Source organism: Pistacia vera, unplaced genomic scaffold (assembly GCF_008641045.1).
Source record: "Pistacia vera cultivar Batoury unplaced genomic scaffold, PisVer_v2 Contig1268, whole genome shotgun sequence".
In the NCBI taxonomy this organism is placed as follows: domain Eukaryota; kingdom Viridiplantae; phylum Streptophyta; class Magnoliopsida; order Sapindales; family Anacardiaceae; genus Pistacia; species Pistacia vera.
Window position 1 is genome coordinate 202,071 of NW_022195323.1, and position 19,558 is coordinate 221,628.

General features: G+C 33.8%; 2 protein-coding genes across 2 annotated transcripts; both read right to left on the reverse strand.

Moving 5' to 3' along the window:
• Positions 1–2,589: 2,589 nt before the first annotated feature.
• On the reverse strand, positions 2,590–5,044 carry LOC116121411. The gene is made up of 5 exons (XM_031407371.1): positions 5,036–5,044; positions 4,189–4,436; positions 3,429–3,754; positions 3,149–3,238; positions 2,590–2,987 (listed from the first exon to the last, which is right to left on the reverse strand). Exons 1-5 carry the CDS (start codon positions 5,042–5,044, stop codon positions 2,920–2,922), a joined length of 741 nt encoding a protein of 246 aa, XP_031263231.1. The 3' UTR covers positions 2,590–2,919.
• Positions 4,964–10,170, reverse strand: LOC116121315. Its single transcript, XM_031407267.1, has 10 exons — positions 9,737–10,170; positions 9,557–9,618; positions 8,841–8,992; positions 8,331–8,486; positions 8,086–8,191; positions 7,574–7,756; positions 6,563–6,728; positions 5,803–6,128; positions 5,523–5,612; positions 4,964–5,361 (listed from the first exon to the last, which is right to left on the reverse strand). The coding sequence occupies exons 3-10, from the start codon at positions 8,853–8,855 to the stop codon at positions 5,294–5,296; spliced, it is 1,110 nt and encodes a 369-aa protein (XP_031263127.1). The 5' UTR covers positions 8,856–8,992; positions 9,557–9,618; positions 9,737–10,170; the 3' UTR covers positions 4,964–5,293.
• Positions 10,171–19,558: the final 9,388 nt, after the last annotated feature.

Below are 19,558 nucleotides of genomic sequence, written 5' to 3' on the forward strand. Positions count from 1 at the left end.
AAAGAAAATAATTAATAAATAAGATGTTTAGTATTAAGTTGGTCATCCAATTCTTCAAGTCAACCAGAGATATAAACAATGAAAATAGTAGGAGAAAGACTTTACAAAATGAGGTCAAGAAATAAATACTTACAAAAGTCACCTTCCATACTCGTATATTTTAGGAGCAACTGGATCTGATTGACATCCAAATCCACATATGATAGGGGAATAGTAATAAATTTATTTATTTAATATATTATGTAATTCTTCGATTTTCTAACTCTATTATGATATGACTAAAACTAATAATTTTCTTTCAGTAAATTTGATTACCGATGAAAATGGTAAGTAAACGATTTAGAGTCCTATTGCGAATTCGTTTTCATTAAAACTAAAGCCGTCTCAGTCTGTAGAAAATGAATGAATATATTTTTGTCACAACCAAGGTACCTAACAGAGAGAAAAATAATATAGGCACTTGTATGAACCGTGCAACTAAAAGGAGAAAGTTGAATGGAACAAGTGGCATAAAATTATAATGAGGAAACTAAAATTAATAAAATAAGGGAGAACGACTTAGACATACCCAAGGTTTATCGAAATGACAAATTGGTATCCAAAAGGTTTTGAAACGATAAATAGGTACCTTTCATCATGTTCTGTTAGTGATTTTCGTTTGATAATAGTGAAAAGACTAAAATATCCTTGAAAGTTTAATATTTTAGTTTTTTATAAATTTAAAAATTTCTAAAAAACCCCCTAAGTTTGCTAATTTGACTAAATACCCCTATATATAAAAAATTTATAAAATAACAAAAACACCCCTGTCACCCGCATGCCAGATTTCGGCCACCACCGCCGGAATCTGGTCGAAAATTGTGTTACGACATAAACCCGTCGGATCTGTATCGTAACGCGCCGATCTGGCCTTTTCCGGCCAGATCCATGGCTGATCTGGCTGGAAAAGGCCAGATCTGGCCGTCGAGGTAGCAGATGGAGTTTTGCGGCCTCGACGGCCAGATTTGGCCTTTTTCGGCCATTTCAGCCACGGATCTGACCTAAAAAGGCCAGATCTACGGCTAGATCTGGCCGTCGTGGCCTTAAAACTCCATCTGCTGCGTCGACGGCCAGATCTGGCCCTTTCTGGCCAGATCAGCCACGGATCTGGCTGGAAAAGGCCAGATCGGTGCGTTACGACACAAATCCGACGGGGTCTGTGTCGTAACGCAATTTCTGGTCAGATTCCGGCGATGGTAGCCGGAATCTGGCCGAAGGTGGTGGGGTTGTTTTTATCATTTAACAAACATTTTATATATGGGGTGTTTAGTTAAATTAGCAAACCTATGGGTTTTTTAGAAATTTTTAAAAAACTAAAATATTAAACTTTAAGGGTATTTTAGTCTTTTCACTGTTAACAAATAGGCACATAATGGAAAGTATCTGTTTATCATTTTAAAACCTTTTAGATACCGGGTAAACCTTGGTATGCGCAAATCGTTTGACCATAAAATAACTCCATTTTGATCCCTGAGAAAAGTCTGTAACTCAATCCTGTTAAACAAATAATACACGCACACGTGGCTATTTAAGTAAATTTCTGAGAAGGCGTTGCAGTCTCTTTTCCTTTGTCTTTTTAAGACTAAGAAAATTTGAAATATGGCAACTGGTCAAATCAAGCAGCATCAATGGATGGAAAAGGGCTATAATTATTATCGAATAAAAATTTGAAGAATAATAATTGAATTATTTATTCACAGTTAATTTACCTAATACAGAGATTTTATGTGGTGGGATTTGGAGAATACAGAAACTGAATAGGAAAAATTATTAAATGCAATAAATCAAGTAGACTAACGACACAATTCTTAAGAAGAAAGTATACAACCGACCATCTGAAATTCTATTATTAATATCTGATAGTGACATTTTGAACCAGTTAAATTATCATCTTAGACTCAAATCTAAGAAGTTAGATTAAAGTAAGAATTTCTACAGAAGTTAGAGAGCATTTATTGATTTTCATTAATTGAATGCCGCGTAATGGAAGGAATGTTGCCGGGCCATTTCTCACCAAAAAGAGTACTAAAATCTTTCTATAGATATTTTACTCAAAAAGGTATAATATAAATAAATATTATTTGAAAAAAAAAAATTGACCCTGCAAACATATATTTTTGGTTCCACCTTGTGTTAATGTGGTTGGCATGAGACATGAGATGAAGTGGATTTCTCACTCAATTTATCAAATTCCAATCATGATACGAGAAACTGATGTGATTTAAAACGCACAGAATAAATAGTTAGTTTTATCTCAGTCATCAAACTTGGCAGATTAATTAAGTTCCCTGCCTTCTGGTCTGGGCCGTCTGGCTTGACCAATCTAATTAGGTATGCATGCAGGGCTGCCGGACATTAATTTTGCGGATTATTTTGAAAGGGTGAACACAATTACAGCTATTAACTACTGTCTGCTCTAAACTTGGCAAAAGGGAAGTTCAAAACATTCTTCCAAATTAAAGTCGCAAAAAAAGAAAAAAAAATCATATATTGAAAATTAAAATTTAATAATTCGCAAAATTGACATGCTAGGTAGAAGTAGAACATTAGTGAGGTCAAATAATCAAGGGGATTTTAAATGGTAACGACGCATAATACATGATCAAGGAAAATGGTCCTCACCTTTCCCATTTATTACAGTTTGATATCCACAATCTGGTAAAAAAAGTAAGAAAATTACAACAATAACATGGCTACTTTTCCCTATTGCAGTCTAATATCAATTAGTCTAGATTACTACAACGCTTAAGAGATCACATTTGTTAATGATAACAAAAGCAGCCTGTCCACTATGTTGATGATGATTGATGAATGACTATTTTATTGCTCTAACTTTCTCCTATCCTACCAATTTCCAATAGAAAATAGCTTCACCTTATTCTAGGATTTCTCTTCATCCGACTGAGAGCATGGCAGTCCCGGGACTGAATCAACAAAGAAGTCCTCCACTGAAACAAGGTAGACCCATTAGTTTGTTACCAATGATACATTAAACCTTTCATCATAGAGAAAAAAGAAAAAGCCAGGAAGGAACTCTCAAGTGCTTTGCTTTAAAAATTGAAAAGTGATGTGATTATTTTTTTCACAATTATTCTACATAACCCATTACCTATGTCGTCTTGATCTGGGGAATCAAGCAAAAGTTCTGAATCAGAGGGCAGAAAAGGGGAACCAGGATAGTTTCCCAGAGCTCCTAAATCTGCAAAAGCACCAAACAATCATAAGGCAAAACATTTCATCAAAAAAATTACAGATGACTAAAATAAATAATAAAGCATAAAACGACGCATTATCCACAATGGGTTAGGGTACAAATGTGTTTAAATAACAACACCAGATTTTAATCTTGATCATATCTACCACTACACTGAATTGGATCTAGAACATACCCCCCAAGTTTGACAAATCCGCTGTTAGATCTGAGAGGCTAAAATTCCACTGAATCTGATCCAGTGATCTAAGGGAGTCTCTAGAATTTCCAGCTCCACCATCCGGTACAAGCTGCAACCCCACTGTACTAGCCACATCAGATGTGAATGTTGTATCAAGTGCACAAGTGTCTACACCCATTCCTGACATGTCTGATGCAGTGAAGGGGAAATGGCCACTAGATGCCACTGATGTAGGACTCACAGCCATCTCTGACATGGATGACATGCCACTGCTTGGAGGAATAACGGGAGCTACTTCTGCTGCACTGTTGTCCATAACCATGCTGCAACAAGAAAAGCAGCTACTTAGCAAAACTTCCAAAAAAACAAAAGGAACAATGGCAATAAGTATTTCATTAAACTGCTAACATTTTGACCTTCCAAAACTTGAGTATCACTCAAGCATACTATAGATAACATACAGTTCAAACGCAAAAACAAACTGAATAAAACATTGAATGCTCAGTAAAAGTGGAAAATTTTCTACTGGAATATCGTTCGATGCCCTAACAACAAGATGATCATGGAACATAACTTCCAAAAATGACCATGAACTAAGTCAGAATTCTATTCCATAAGTAACTATTCTTCAGTTTAAATGTGATAAACTTGTAAGAGAAAGGCAGATACACATTGGATAAATCATCAAGGGGCAATTCATATACATGAAACAAATGCCAAATATCAGAAATTTTACTGCAGACAGTAAGATTCTCACTCATTCCCAGAATTCATTCGCATAGGATGAAAATTGCCTGGTGCTGGTACTCCATTGACCACATGACAACTTGAGATTCCACAACCCATGGAGTCAAGATGAGGTTGACCAGAAGCTGGCATTGGAGGTTGCTGAAGCACTGGATACCCCATAGGTAAGTTGTTAACTGCACTGCAAACAAGAGGCGTTGAATACCAATAACACTGATTAAAAGAAACATTAATAATAATGAACAAGAACAGAAATAACTAGACATGCAAATGATATAGGCATCACTACTAACTTAAACTCTCATTCAAACACACAACTTCCAACACAAATGTTACATCACATAAAATAATCCAAGAACCACATTGAGCAAAAAAATGTTTGGGAGATCTTCAACACCTACAATATCTACTTGTAATGAATGATAACTGAGATGTTTTAAAGGAATCTTACCACCCTAAACTGTGAACCAGCACTGGTAATTGGCCATNTCATCAAACTTGGCAGATTAATTAAGTTCCCTGCCTTCTGGTCTGGGCCGTCTGGCTTGACCAATCTAATTAGGTATGCATGCAGGGCTGCCGGACATTAATTTTGCGGATTATTTTGAAAGGGTGAACACAATTACAGCTATTAACTACTGTCTGCTCTAAACTTGGCAAAAGGGAAGTTCAAAACATTCTTCCAAATTAAAGTCGCAAAAAAAGAAAAAAAAAAAAATCATATATTGAAAATTAAAATTTAATAATTCGCAAAATTGACATGTTAGGTAGAAGTAGAACATTAGTGAGGTCAAATAATCAAGGGGATTTTAAATGGTAACGACGCATAATACATGATCAAGGAAAATGGTCCTCACCTTTCCCATTTATTACAGTTTGATATCCACAATCTGGTAAAAAAAGTAAGAAAATTACAACAATAACATGGCTACTTTTCCCTATTGCAGTCTAATATCAATTAGTCTAGATTACTACAACGCTTAAGAGATCACATTTGTTAATGATAACAAAAGCAGCCTGTCCACTATGTTGATGATGATTGATGAATGACTATTTTATTGCTCTAACTTTCTCCTATCCTACCAATTTCCAATAGAAAATAGCTTCACCTTATTCTAGGATTTCTCTTCATCCGACTGAGAGCATGGCAGTCCCGGGACTGAATCAACAAAGAAGTCCTCCACTGAAACAAGGTAGACCCATTAGTTTGTTACCAATGATACATTAAACCTTTCATCATAGAGAAAAAAGAAAAAGCCAGGAAGGAACTCTCAAGTGCTTTGCTTTAAAAATTGAAAAGTGATGTGATTATTTTTTTCACAATTATTCTACATAACCCATTACCTATGTCGTCTTGATCTGGGGAATCAAGCAAAAGTTCTGAATCAGAGGGCAGAAAAGGGGAACCAGGATAGTTTCCCAGAGCTCCTAAATCTGCAAAAGCACCAAACAATCATAAGGCAAAACATTTCATCAAAAAAATTACAGATGACTAAAATAAATAATAAAGCATAAAACGACGCATTATCCACAATGGGTTAGGGTACAAATGTGTTTAAATAACAACACCAGATTTTAATCTTGATCATATCTACCACTACACTGAATTGGATCTAGAACATACCCCCCAAGTTTGACAAATCCGCTGTTAGATCTGAGAGGCTAAAATTCCACTGAATCTGATCCAGTGATCTAAGGGAGTCTCTAGAATTTCCAGCTCCACCATCCGGTACAAGCTGCAACCCCACTGTACTAGCCACATCAGATGTGAATGTTGTATCAAGTGCACAAGTGTCTACACCCATTCCTGACATGTCTGATGCAGTGAAGGGGAAATGGCCACTAGATGCCACTGATGTAGGACTCACAGCCATCTCTGACATGGATGACATGCCACTGCTTGGAGGAATAACGGGAGCTACTTCTGCTGCACTGTTGTCCATAACCATGCTGCAACAAGAAAAGCAGCTACTTAGCAAAACTTCCAAAAAAACAAAAGGAACAATGGCAATAAGTATTTCATTAAACTGCTAACATTTTGACCTTCCAAAACTTGAGTATCACTCAAGCATACTATAGATAACATACAGTTCAAACGCAAAAACAAACTGAATAAAACATTGAATGCTCAGTAAAAGTGGAAAATTTTCTACTGGAATATCGTTCGATGCCCTAACAACAAGATGATCATGGAACATAACTTCCAAAAATGACCATGAACTAAGTCAGAATTCTATTCCATAAGTAACTATTCTTCAGTTTAAATGTGATAAACTTGTAAGAGAAAGGCAGATACACATTGGATAAATCATCAAGGGGCAATTCATATACATGAAACAAATGCCAAATATCAGAAATTTTACTGCAGACAGTAAGATTCTCACTCATTCCCAGAATTCATTCGCATAGGATGAAAATTGCCTGGTGCTGGTACTCCATTGACCACATGACAACTTGAGATTCCACAACCCATGGAGTCAAGATGAGGTTGACCAGAAGCTGGCATTGGAGGTTGCTGAAGCACTGGATACCCCATAGGTAAGTTGTTAACTGCACTGCAAACAAGAGGCGTTGAATACCAATAACACTGATTAAAAGAAACATTAATAATAATGAACAAGAACAGAAATAACTAGACATGCAAATGATATAGGCATCACTACTAACTTAAACTCTCATTCAAACACACAACTTCCAACACAAATGTTACATCACATAAAATAATCCAAGAACCACATTGAGCAAAAAAATGTTTGGGAGATCTTCAACACCTACAATATCTACTTGTAATGAATGATAACTGAGATGTTTTAAAGGAATCTTACCACCCTAAACTGTGAACCAGCACTGGTAATTGGCCATCTGTAATAGTTTTGACATATGCCATGGTCTTACATGGGTTGTCAGCAAAGACAAACCCATGATTTTTTTTTTGCATAAATGAACACTTACTCTGCACACCTACAATATCTACTTGTAATGAATGATAACTGAGATGTTTTAAAGGAATCTTACCACCCTAAACTGTGAACCAGCACTGGTAATTGGCCATCTGTAATAGTTTTGACATATGCCATGGTCTTACATGGGTTGTCAGCAAAGACAAACTCATGATTTTTTTTTTGCATAAATGAACACTTACTCTGCACACCCTCCCAGATTTAACTTATATTAGCCTTCCAGCCAAAAGTGTTTAAAAGCATCAGTAATTCTGAAGATATAGCATATGAAGACTTAAAAAGCATCTATAAATTTTATTGAGTTATGTTTATGTCTGACATGTTTTCTAACAAGAGTATAATTTAACGTACTTATAAAGTCATACATATATAGAGTTCAACTTTTATCCAAATGTAAGTGCTTTTTGCAATGATTACATGTTATAAAGAACTTACCAGGCATGGGATGAATCCCATTTTGTATGGGAGCCAATGGAAGCTTTGGAGGTACTGGATACTTCATTAGATTATACTGATGCTCAAGCAAATGATTGAATAAAATAATTTGCTTCTTCAGCTTCAGTCTAATGTAATAAGCCCTGAAGAAATCAGCATTTTCTTCTTCCAACTTCTGCCACACTAAATTAACAAGAATGATAAGAAAAATTATGTCAGACTAGACCTCTTCCTTCTGTTTTGAAAATAAAATATAAATCAACAATAATATTGACTTCACACAACACCTCTTCCAAAGAAAACCAAAAATATATTTCATTACACGAGATTTTAAAAATGATGGTATGGTGTACCCTGCAACACAGCCTCAAAGCCATTTTATCTTTTAATGAAATTCAATGAAAAGAAATAAAACCAACATTAATCTCATTAAAACTCATTACAATTGATAAAATGATAGCCTACATTATTCTCACTAAGAAGAATGGAAAGAAGGAGTTTGAGGATCCTACCCAAAGTTGTAAATCCAGGATCTATCCTCGCGCGAGTCAAGAGGGTTTTAACAACTTCATCTCTATTCATATACAACTGTAGACACCTTTCTATTAAGTTCTGGACCTAAAACAACAATTTTTACAAAAGCTATCATCTCCAAAGAAACAAACAACACGGCTAAGCGCCTTAAAAAATCAAATAACATAAAGGAGGAAAAAAAAAAAAGATCTACTGAAAGGAAAAAAGAAAAAAATCCTCTTACAAGTTCAATATCTTGGCGTGAAACTTTTCTTCCATCATTGCTTGATGCAGATATTGAACCAGAGTCTGCCAAAGGAGCTTCTGTTGTTTGGTTGTTTTGTTGATCATTTTGGGATTCATGTGAAACTTGGGTTGAGGATTGTATTTCTTGTGTACTCTGTAAATAAGTCGCTTCATCTCAGTAACAAGTAACAAGTCTTCAGTCATTGCAATTGAGATTCACAGAGAAAACCACCAGATTAAGAATGTTGGACATATTTAAAGGGATCTTATGAGAGTTTGAGAAAAATATAAACCATTAGTATAAAGAACCAATAATACTTCAAAGTGGATGACTAGTGAGTAAGAAGGGCATGCAGCAAAATTTAGGTCCCGGCATTACAGTGGCAAATAATGGTGAATACTCAAGACTCATAAAAGAAGAAACCACTTCAAGCAACAATGAGAAACATAAATTTATGAGCCAGAGATTGTACATAAAACCAGTAATAAGAAAAATATTTCATAGAACCTGTGAGTTCTTCATTCCAGCTGAATGCAAGCTGACAGCATTTCCTTGCTCAGCATATATACTTCCCAACTGCAGCTAAGGTCATATTATTGACCGACACAAATTTGTTGGTGTATAAATTATGACACCTCATATATTGATCCAATTTTCACCTGGAAAAAGGGATAATAATGATAAAACCATAAGGTGAAGAAGTTAAATAAAATGAGCATGTTTCACCAAGTAATTGAGAGTTTAATTATAGACCATAACTCCATCAAAGAGCTTCAAATAACTTAGACACATATACCCAATTTCTCCAATAAGTCATTCTCATCAAACAAACACTATCCCCAGTTCTACACTGCAGCAATTCACTAAGAAACAGGAAGTGCAGATTGACAAGCCTAATTCAATTACCGGTAGAGATAACTAACAATAATGCTTTACAATAAGCATTTCCCAGTAATAGACAGAATGAAACCAAATCTATGTGGTTTGAAACAAACACACGCAGCTCTATAACATAAAACGGAAAATATTTTACCATGTAAGGATAACTCACACAAATTCTAAATACTCAATATCGGAAAGTATGGCAGTGTAATTCATACGAAATAGAAAAACAAAATCAAATTAACCAGATCTCAATCTAGCACGTAAATCTTGATATATAAGATTTCTACCACTACCTAACAAATTAAAAACAGTATCGCATAGCATTTGGAATCACTTACCCTTCAGTTTCGGAAGTAAAAGTTAGGAATGTTTGGCCCAGTATTCTAGAGCAAAGAAAGTGCTGCCAAATTAAATTTGTTGTTAGCTTAAAGAAACTACATGAACTAAGAGAGAGGACCACAAACTTCAAATTAACAACACCTTAATTAGAAATCAAATCTATTTGTGATAAAATTTACCTTTAATAAAGATTCAGTATCTCCAAAACACCTAAAGCATAAATAAATCCAACTTTATTTCGACAAATTTAAAGATCTTCCTTTTCTCAATAACTCGAGAATCGTGCCAAATTTAAATAAACAAACCAAAAAGGGAAAAAAAATTCTGTAACTGAACACTAATAATCAGGGGAGTATATGAAAAATCTCCATTAAGAGCTGAGAATGCACTGAGATTTGAAGATATTGTTGTGTAGGTTGAGAGATATTTACATGAAAACAAAGAGGAGTAATTGGGGATTTCTGAAGTTCACGAGGGTATGAGGTGGGAAAATAAATGACATATTTGTTGATACATAAGCGTTTTATAGGGTTTGGTGTTAAGACATTATTGGAAGCAAAAGTGGAGGAGAGACTGAAGAGAAACAGAGGGAAAAAGAAAAAAGAAAAAAATCTTTCACCGAACAACCTAGTGAGGAGATTCGCTTTTGTAATTATTTTTTCTTTTTTTCAATTATTAATTAATTTAAAAATTAAAAGCGGAGTATATACTATTACTATATATACTTTCCTACTTTTTGAAATAAAATATTCCTTATACGACTCCAACGGTTGCACGACGGCTTCGGTTTTAACGGCGCAATCTGCGAAGTGCGAACCGTCGGACCTTTGTGATCACGGTTCTCGAGGGGTTATTTGATGCGGTTCTCGAGGGGTTATTACATCAAACGGTCTACTTTTAAAAGAAAAATTAAAATTAACGGGTAAAACGTTTGTCAGAGCAGATGTCATGACAGTTTCAGTAAATATAAAAACTTATAGTTTTTTTTTTTAAAGTAAAATTAAATTACTTTTACCAAAAAAATAATTATTAATATTCTAAGAGTCGAATAAAATTAAATTAAAATTTTAAGAATATTAAAATAAATATATTTTTGAGTTTTTAGAGTAGAATAAGACAATGATATAATAGTGTCCCAAAGGAACCTAATTTTAACCAAAAGGTTTGAAATTTTTTTTATTTTGTATTTCTTAACTTCTATCAATGTGCGACTTTTTCTCACTTTGGTGATGGTTAATGATGCTTTCACCTCCATGAATTTTTAAAATAACGCTTTATTAGTTTATTATTCAAAATACGATTATGTTAATGAATTTTATTGTGAAAAATAGTATTATAATCAAAAGTCTATTATAAATAATGATTGAATGGTCAATTAAAATATTTACAAAAGCAGGCACATGTTAGCAGCGTCACAACCAATGGTTTTTGCCTTTTTTGGGGCCAATTCCAACGTCCAAAATCACTTCCAATATCACCTATATACTCCTTACAACCTCCTCTACAAAATCCACACCTCATTTTCCCTCAATATCTCCCCTTTTTTGCCAGTTTTTGCAATTTTTTTAATTCCCTTAATAGCCACTTCCAAACCCAACTTCAACCACCAAAATTCAATCAACCATCGCTAAAAGAACTCGCCAGCCTCTCTACTACAAAAGTCCCAATAAGTTAGAACACGCTCACTCACCATTTGCCATCGGCCAACCCTAAGGTTTCTTGTGGTTGTTTTTATGTTGGGGTTGGTTGGTTGGGGAATTTTTACAAGCAAATGGTGGGTGCCCGAAAAACGACCAATGGACAGCAAACGGGGGAGTGGGGAAAGCCGATTGGATGATGGGTTTTGAAGAGGGGATGAAGGGGGTTCCAATGGTGGTGGAATGGTTAATTTTTAGTGTCCTAATAGATCAGAAACAAGCTCAAAAGATGCGTGTTCGCCAAAAAAAAAAAAACATGTCGATGTTTTCTAGCAATTAGAGGGTGAAAATGAGTGGAGTGAGCTCGGTTCGAAGGTAATTTTGTTTTCACAATGAAAATCGTTATATTTAATGGAATATAACATTTTAATAATAAAATAGTATTTTTAAAGTTTGTAGGTGTCATTATTTGGGTGGAAAAAAATCTTTTACTCCATATATTAATGATTATTAATCTAATAAAGTCTAGTAAAATTGATAAAAAAGAAAATAAATTATTGTTTGGTACTTCCATAATTCTCAGAGGTTTATGAATAATGTGCCAGTGGCATGTAAAACATGACATTATTTACAAGATTAAATTTGTGATAAATATAGAATTATAAACTCTAANGACATTTTTTTTATTTTGTATTTCTTAACTTCTATCAATGTGCGACTGTTTCTCACTTTGGTGGTGGTTAATCATGCTTTCTTATCCATAAATTTTTAAAATAACACTTTATTAGATTATTATTTTATTATTCAAAATATAATTATATTAATAAATTTTATTGTGAAAAAGAGTATTATAATCAAAAGTCCATTATAAATAATGACTGAATGGTCAATTAAAATGTTTACAAAAGTGAGCACATGTTAGCAACATCACAACCAATGGTTTTTGCCTTTTTTCGGGCCAATTTCGACGTCCAAAATCACTTACAGACTCCTCACAACCTCCTCTACAAAATCTACACCTCATTTTCCCTCAATATCTCCCCATTTTTGCCAGTTTTTGCATTTTTTTTAATTCCCTTAATAGTCACTTCCAAACCCAACTCCAACCACCGCTAAAAGAACTTGTCAGCCTCTCTACTACAAAAGTCCCAATAAGTTAGAACACGCTCACTCACCATTTGCCATTGGCCAACCCTAGGGTTTCTTGTGGTTGTTTTTATGTTTGGGTTGGTTGGTTGGGGAATTTTTACAAGCAAACGGTGGGTGCCCTAAAAACGACCAATGGACAGCAAACAAGGGAGTGGGGAAAGCCGATTGGATGGTGGGTTTTGAAGAGGGGGTGAAGGGGGTTCCAATGGTGGTGGAATGATGAATTTTTAGTGTCCTAATAGATTGGAAACAAGCCCGAAAGATGGGTGTTTGCCAAAAAAAAAAAAATGTGGATGTTTTCCAGCAATTAGAGGGTGAAAATGAGTGGAGTGAGCTCGGTTAGAAGGTAATTTTGTTTTCACAATGAAAATCATTATATTTAATGGAATATAACGTTTTAATAATAAAATAGTATTTTTAAAGTTTATGGGTGTCATTATGTCATTATTTGGGTGGAAAAAAAATCTTTTACTCCATATATTAATGATTATCAATCTAATAAAGTCTAGTAAAATTGAGAAAAGAGAAAATAAATTATTGTTTGGTACTTCCATAATTCTCAGAGGTTTATGAGTAATGTGACAGTGGCATTTAAAACACGACATTATTTACAAGATTAAATTTGTGATAAATATAGAATTATAAACTCTAAATTATTTTCATGTTAATTGAATGAATTTTAAATTGTATGTGAAAAATAAAAAATAAATTTTTTGGTTTCCAGTGTGTACCCTTTTTCATTATATTATTTTAAAAAATTAGGAAAAGATAATTAAGGATATATTTGTAAATTCATGTTAGACGATTGTTAGAGTAACACTAACAGATTATGAACAGAAATATTAAAGTGTTGTTTACTAAAAGACTCATCAGAATTCCAAGCAATAGCATGGACGGGAAATGATGACAATAGATAACTTCACACAAAGCTTTTTTTTTTTTTTTTTTCCCCTCAATAAAGTCATAAAGTATTTAATACGCCGAATTAGTCAATTGAAACTTGAAAGAAGAAAAAGAAAAAAAAGAGAGTATTATGCTACAGTGCACTTGTCATAAAATAAGATAATGACAAAATGTGTATGTAATGCAATCCAAGTTGTTGATTGTTGTTTTACTCACTATTCCTGACCTACATAACATGCTTCATAATTATTACATATTATTTTTTATGTTGAGGGGCCCGCTATTACTGTGGTCCAATTTTCTCGCCCATCAACTCGATCCTTTGATTATGAGTGAGATCTTTTACTACAAATCACAAAACACCTGGACCACCGCCCTCACCAGTCACCGCAGGTCCACAATCACGGTTCGATTGACATCAATGCTTCACCCCGCCTTACGAAAATCTCAAATCTTGATCGCATTTCCATTAGCTCCATTTTGGGACTTCACCCATTGGATCATGGCCAAGGCCCTTCACATCAACTAATTGCTTTTTGCTTTTATCAGTACCGTCGTTAATTAACTTTTAAGTTTATTTAGAAACGTTTTAGGCATGTTTGAAATAAGATTTATTAACTAAAATATCAAGTTTCCAACATAACCTCACAACCTTAATGTATAGGTAGATCGGTGCTTTTACGTTAGCTCCCACCACATCAAGACACCAAAGACATTACTAGAAATAATTATTTATAAAGGAATTATTGTTCTTTGAAGAACAACCATTAATTTCATGAAGAATGATTGTTTTTTCCATAAAAAATGATTATTCATTATTTATGAACGATTATTCATTTGGTTGTTCTTTCATAAGAAATGGTCATTTCTTTCGTGAGGAACGATTATTCCTTCATAAAGAACGATCGTTTTCTATAAAAGAATAACTGTTTCTTTGGTCTAGTCAAAATTATTTTGTCGTGACAGTGCTGATTTAATTGCCTTGTTGGGAGTTGTAAGAAAAATTTATGAGAAAAAGTTGTTGGCCTAGTATTTACTCATTTATTAAATATATTATTATATTTTGGTTTTGTTTTTTTTTTTTTAAACCAGTTTAAAATGTGATGAGATAATAAATACAAAATAAATACGTGCAGCCAGGGTTTTACAACCCGACCCATGGAGTGACCCGGTCACCAAATTAGCCGGTCGAACTGGTTCAACCGTCAGGTCGAACCGTGATGTCATCATATTGATGTCAGTATGATGACGTCATTATGACATATAAAAAAAAAAAAAAACGGTTCAACTGTTGGTTCGAACCGATTAGATCGATGGTTCATAACAAAAAATTCGATACAACCGCGGTTTAAAATGGATTATTTGAAAATTTCAATTTTTTAGTCAAACCAACTTGTCTCGATCACTGGTTCTCGGTTCAACTAGTTGAGCTAACCGAGCCAGACCAAGTTTTAAAACCATGCCTAAAAAAAGCATGAGATTTATGGACCTTATCCGAATGTTGCAATAATTCTACATTAACATTTGAATCAAATAAATTAAAAAATGAATTTGCGTTTTTAATTAAAATTTTCTAACACACAGAGCTGAGGATACTTAAATTCCTTCAGTGGCTTTAATGTAGATAAATCGTGGAACTTGTAGCTGGCTCGTCTCGTGAACCATCACGAGCCAAGCATGCAATGCACGTGATAAGATTTAAGGACGCAGTTAATCATTATTTAAATGGTTATTAACATAAAAAGGTAAAATTAATTAAGAGAACAAATAATTACTGTCAGGAGAAAAGTATTAGAAAGTGACCAATGGAAAAAAGGATACATGTGACGGCTTCTGTTTCCTTACACACACCAATCAATGAGATTAATCACATATGGATTTATCTTGGCAATATTGTCAGAACGGTTACCATTCAGATTCGTCTGTTCCACATTCACGTGGCATAAAAGTAGCGGCGGAGCGTGGCGTTCGTGTGGCCTTTTGTTGCCTTGGGATTTGGGGTCAATATTGGGAAAAGTAATATAAGAATTTTCAAAATTCCCGCTAAGGTGGTTGTATTGACAATTTGGCGCCATGTTCTTGACTGTAGAGGCATTCTCTTCCCAATCAATCATGTTACATTGACACATTTGACAAATTTTTTTTTCCTTAAAATATACTCTCTCTGTTCCGAAAGGAAAATCGTTTTAAGCAATTTTACACTTTTTAATAAACTATTTTTTTCTCTTATTCACTCCTCCCTAAATTGTGGTGGAAAATACAATGATGAGAAAGTCATGTTAAATGATGTTTGAAAGAGAGAGAGAAAGGATGAGGGGAGATGAGATGTCATAGACAAGACAACAACATTTAATTTGAAAAAAATTTAAACCCTCAAAACTTCATTTATTAAAAAACAGAGAGAGTATATATAAGTTTACAAGACAATCTCATAATCTTTGACATAATAATTCTTCATTAGTCAATTCACAAAATAGGTTTATAAGACAATCTCACAATCTTTGACATGATAATTCGTCATTGGTCAATTTGTAAAACGAGTTATGCTTGTTTGTATGGGTCTCGTCTACTTATTCGCGACCTAATCAATGACAAACTATCACATCCAGGGTTACGAGAGAAAGTTATGGATTCGACATTATTGATTTTCTAATTTATAGTTGTTTTTCTTCCATACTTCTAATTTTTATTTATAAGCATGAAATGATTAAAAAAGGTCAATGGTGACGGTGAGCAAGACAATGACACTAAACTTATCACCACAAATTTTGTAATTGTCTTGTGTGATGGATACTGCAACCTACCTTTTAACCATTCTAACTCTGTGGGTTGTGTTTGTATCTCATACATCCACAGAGTCAAGATTGAGATTAGTTCTCACTTCTCATCTCATAATTACCACCAGCAATTAAATCTAAAATCTTAACCTTAACGCCACTATAATGGAGATAGATCGATAGTTTCAAGGTTTCGAGGATTAGTTAAGATGCGCGTAAATTAATTTTAACATCTTCGGTTATTAAAAAAAAAAAAAAAAAGGGATAATGGAGCGTTGTGTTGATAAGGATTAAGTAAATCAACTAATCGAAGTTGTAAAAAGCCGACAAACGTTATAGCGATCCCTAACCAACTTACCAGTCCGCGGTTTACCTACCGATTTGGAACCTCATAAAAAAATTTGGTAACAAACAAACTCCAACGCAATTATATCCTTTCGGTTAAAAAATCAATCGTCAGAAAATATGAACAACATATAAGATAAACTTTTTCAAAACCATATTGAAAGGATGATAATGATGATGGTAGATTTTGGTGTATAATGGTGACATGTGGGCTTCACCACCTGTCCTAGCCATAACGCGCTGATGCTTACTACTCATCCTCTTGTTCGCCAACAGAGAAAAGGGTCAATTATTCTTTTTCTGATTTTTGAAATTGCTACGTGATCTTTAGAGAAAACAGAGTCATAAAATATGTACCATCAGCATTGTTCTCAAGTTCTCAATTAGAAAAGTCGGGTACCAATATATTGTTGTGTAAAGCAGCCCACGTGCAGTGATTTTACCGCATATTTCTCACTAGCAACATGAGAAAATGATTTATCGGGAGAATGAAGAGAAACGAAGAATATAAACTAACCATCTGTTTGCAAGTAAATTATTGAAGACATCATTCACATACTCATCCAATTAATAAAATATCTTCCTGTATGATCGAGGATTTATGTTCTTTTCATCTTGTTTGTTCCTTCATCACCATGATGTGGTTTTGAAATTGTATTTAAAAAAGAAAACAGATGATCATATACTAAGTCCATTTCACGTAAGAGTCTTGTTTTCTAAATACTTACAAATTAAAGTCCTTATTGATGAATTGGTGTGCAACCATTCGAGGGGCCAATTCTTGGTTCAACTTATTATGGAATTATTGGAAGGACCACTTTGTGTCACCTTCACGACCAAGTTTCTTCATCACATACCTGTTGTCCACACACACTTCTAAAGTCCAGTCTTTCTGAGCCACTAAGTACCTTGTATGTGTCCAACCAAGGGACAGCACCGGGCACTCATGGATCTACTCTCCTTCACTACATCCCTTTTCATGTTTGGATTAATTAGTTGGATAGATGTGACAGAATTAGTTTGTGCGACTTCCATACGCCGAAAGGTCTAGTTAAAATAAATATCTACCCCTTCAATATATGTGTCCACTTCATTGAAGATTTTGATTCCGGAGGTTTAATCGAATTTTGATAAATAAGTTTTATTAGTTATTCAACTTTTCCATATAATTAAAGATATTATAATTTGATTAATTTCTACACCGAGGAAATCTAAATCATTTACTTATATGACGTTTATGTGTTAAATGTTGAAGTAATTTCCGACTTTATCTTCACATAAAAGGAAAGGGGCTGGTTGGAAACTTGGAATTGGGTTGGGCTAGACACTTTCAAGTTTCAAGACAATAATTACGGAGTGGTTGACCCAGCGCTTTCGTTCAGTGTAATTGTGACAACGGAGAAGAACAAAAAAAAATTCTGAAATTAATTAAAAAAAATATATAAGAAAAACAGTCCTCTCCATCTCCAACGATTCAATTACTAACACGTGGTGGTGGAGTGCCAGTTTGCCACCACAAACCAGCACGTATCAGTATGAATAGAGAGCATAACAGAGAACACTTTTTCATAAGTACACTTAAAACTATCAAATTATTAATTTATTAATTTATTCTTAAATATATATTATATATTCTCAAATCTCAATGTTGAAATTATTATGAAATAAGAATAAAAGAAAAAACAAAGAAACATATCATAAAGGCCGTGGCCCGTGGGGACTGTCCACTTTTTTTGTGCCAAGAAACATGCTATGTGTCAAGTTTATACAATAAAAATTCTGTGTGCCCTCGTATTTTAATATAATCTTTCTATAAAGAAAATAATTAGGAGTAACACACTAGCAGTAAATGATTTGATTTATTCCTATGGAAATGCTCCTATTGGCCACTTATATTCCTCCAATAGCGATGGTCGGTTATTAAACTTGGGTTTATACGTGTTGCATGCATTGCCTTCACTTGGCTTGGCTTGGCTTACGAGAAGCTCCATTGTTGTATAGTTATTAATATTACTCAGAAAATAGCAGAGTGGCTTGGCTTGTGACTAATTAACTAAGTTCATATGACAATTTATTAAATAATAGTTTATAGATGATAGCTTATTATAAAGTATAAAAAGTGGGTTGATTTTATATATTTATATCGCTTTTTTAGAAACTATAGTTCTATTTTAATCCTGATAAATGAGTCCACTCTATAAGTCGCCAGGCTAATTTTATTCATGAAAGCGAACTTTTGTTTATTTTACAATAATTTCATGTTGGCCATTAGACTGCAAGCAAATCAAATGTATTAATTAGTGAGGTTTCATACTTTAATTGTATTATCGAGACTTTTTTCACTTTGCAAAAGGTTTACCAATATTATTATAATATAAGATGAACGGCAATATGGCTTTATTGAACTGACTGATTCTGGTAATCTGGTTTTATTATTATTTATTTGTATTTTTTTCTTAAGTGGGAGATGGTATTTGTGGCTTTTAAGTTTTAGTGAGTGTAGAAGACGCACAAAACAAAGGTGGGCCGTGCCGCCGTGGGACCTCTTTAGAGTAATGAAAGACCAACGTTATATCAAACAAGTTCTGGTCAACGTCGTCCACGGCAGTTAAGGAAGTTGAGGTTAATTGGCGGCTCATTTTCAGTTAACTAGTTAATCTATATCAATTTAAATTTTAAACAATAACTCATGATAATGTAAAAAACTAAAGCAAAGGATCATATTTTGAGTAAATAATGTAACATGCTGTTGAATGATTGAACATAACCTAAAGTAAAAATGCTTCCACGAATTGTCCTAATATTATGTTTTCTAACACATTTACAGGTTAATTAGGTACATATCACGATGAGCATTGCTCTCTCTTTTTCAAGCCATTGTCATCGTGAACCAAACTCACATCTTAAGATATATGATTAATACACATGGGATTTCTCAATGTCTTTATGCAACTCACAACTATATTATTATTATTGAAAAAAAAAATTGCTTCTTTAGGTAGCTCATAATTCATATTAAGACAAAAATTGCCTAACTCTTTTTGGATACGCGAAAAAAACGTGTTAAAATAAAAGCTAATAAGAGAAAAAAATCACGAAATATAATAATGTGTATCATGCTTGGGTAAATATTATTTGTATGGCACTATTTATGGCTATCTTTTAATTATACAGATTGATTTTATAATTA

Bases quoted from the DNA above. Each gene is read 5' to 3' on its own strand.
- LOC116121411 (XM_031407371.1), bottom strand. The intron at 3,755-4,188 runs GTGAGAATCTTA...TTCTTGTTGCAG, and splicing joins CGAATGAATTCTGGGAATGA to CATGGTTATGGACAACAGTG. The intron at 2,988-3,148 runs GTAATGGGTTAT...ACCTTGTTTCAG, and splicing joins CCCAGATCAAGACGACATAG to TGGAGGACTTCTTTGTTGAT.
- LOC116121315 (XM_031407267.1), bottom strand. The intron at 8,192-8,330 runs GTAAGAGGATTT...TTGTTGTTTTAG, and splicing joins CACGCCAAGATATTGAACTT to GTCCAGAACTTAATAGAAAG. The intron at 6,729-7,573 runs GTAAGTTCTTTA...TTTGCAGTGCAG, and splicing joins TGGGATTCATCCCATGCCTG to TTAACAACTTACCTATGGGG.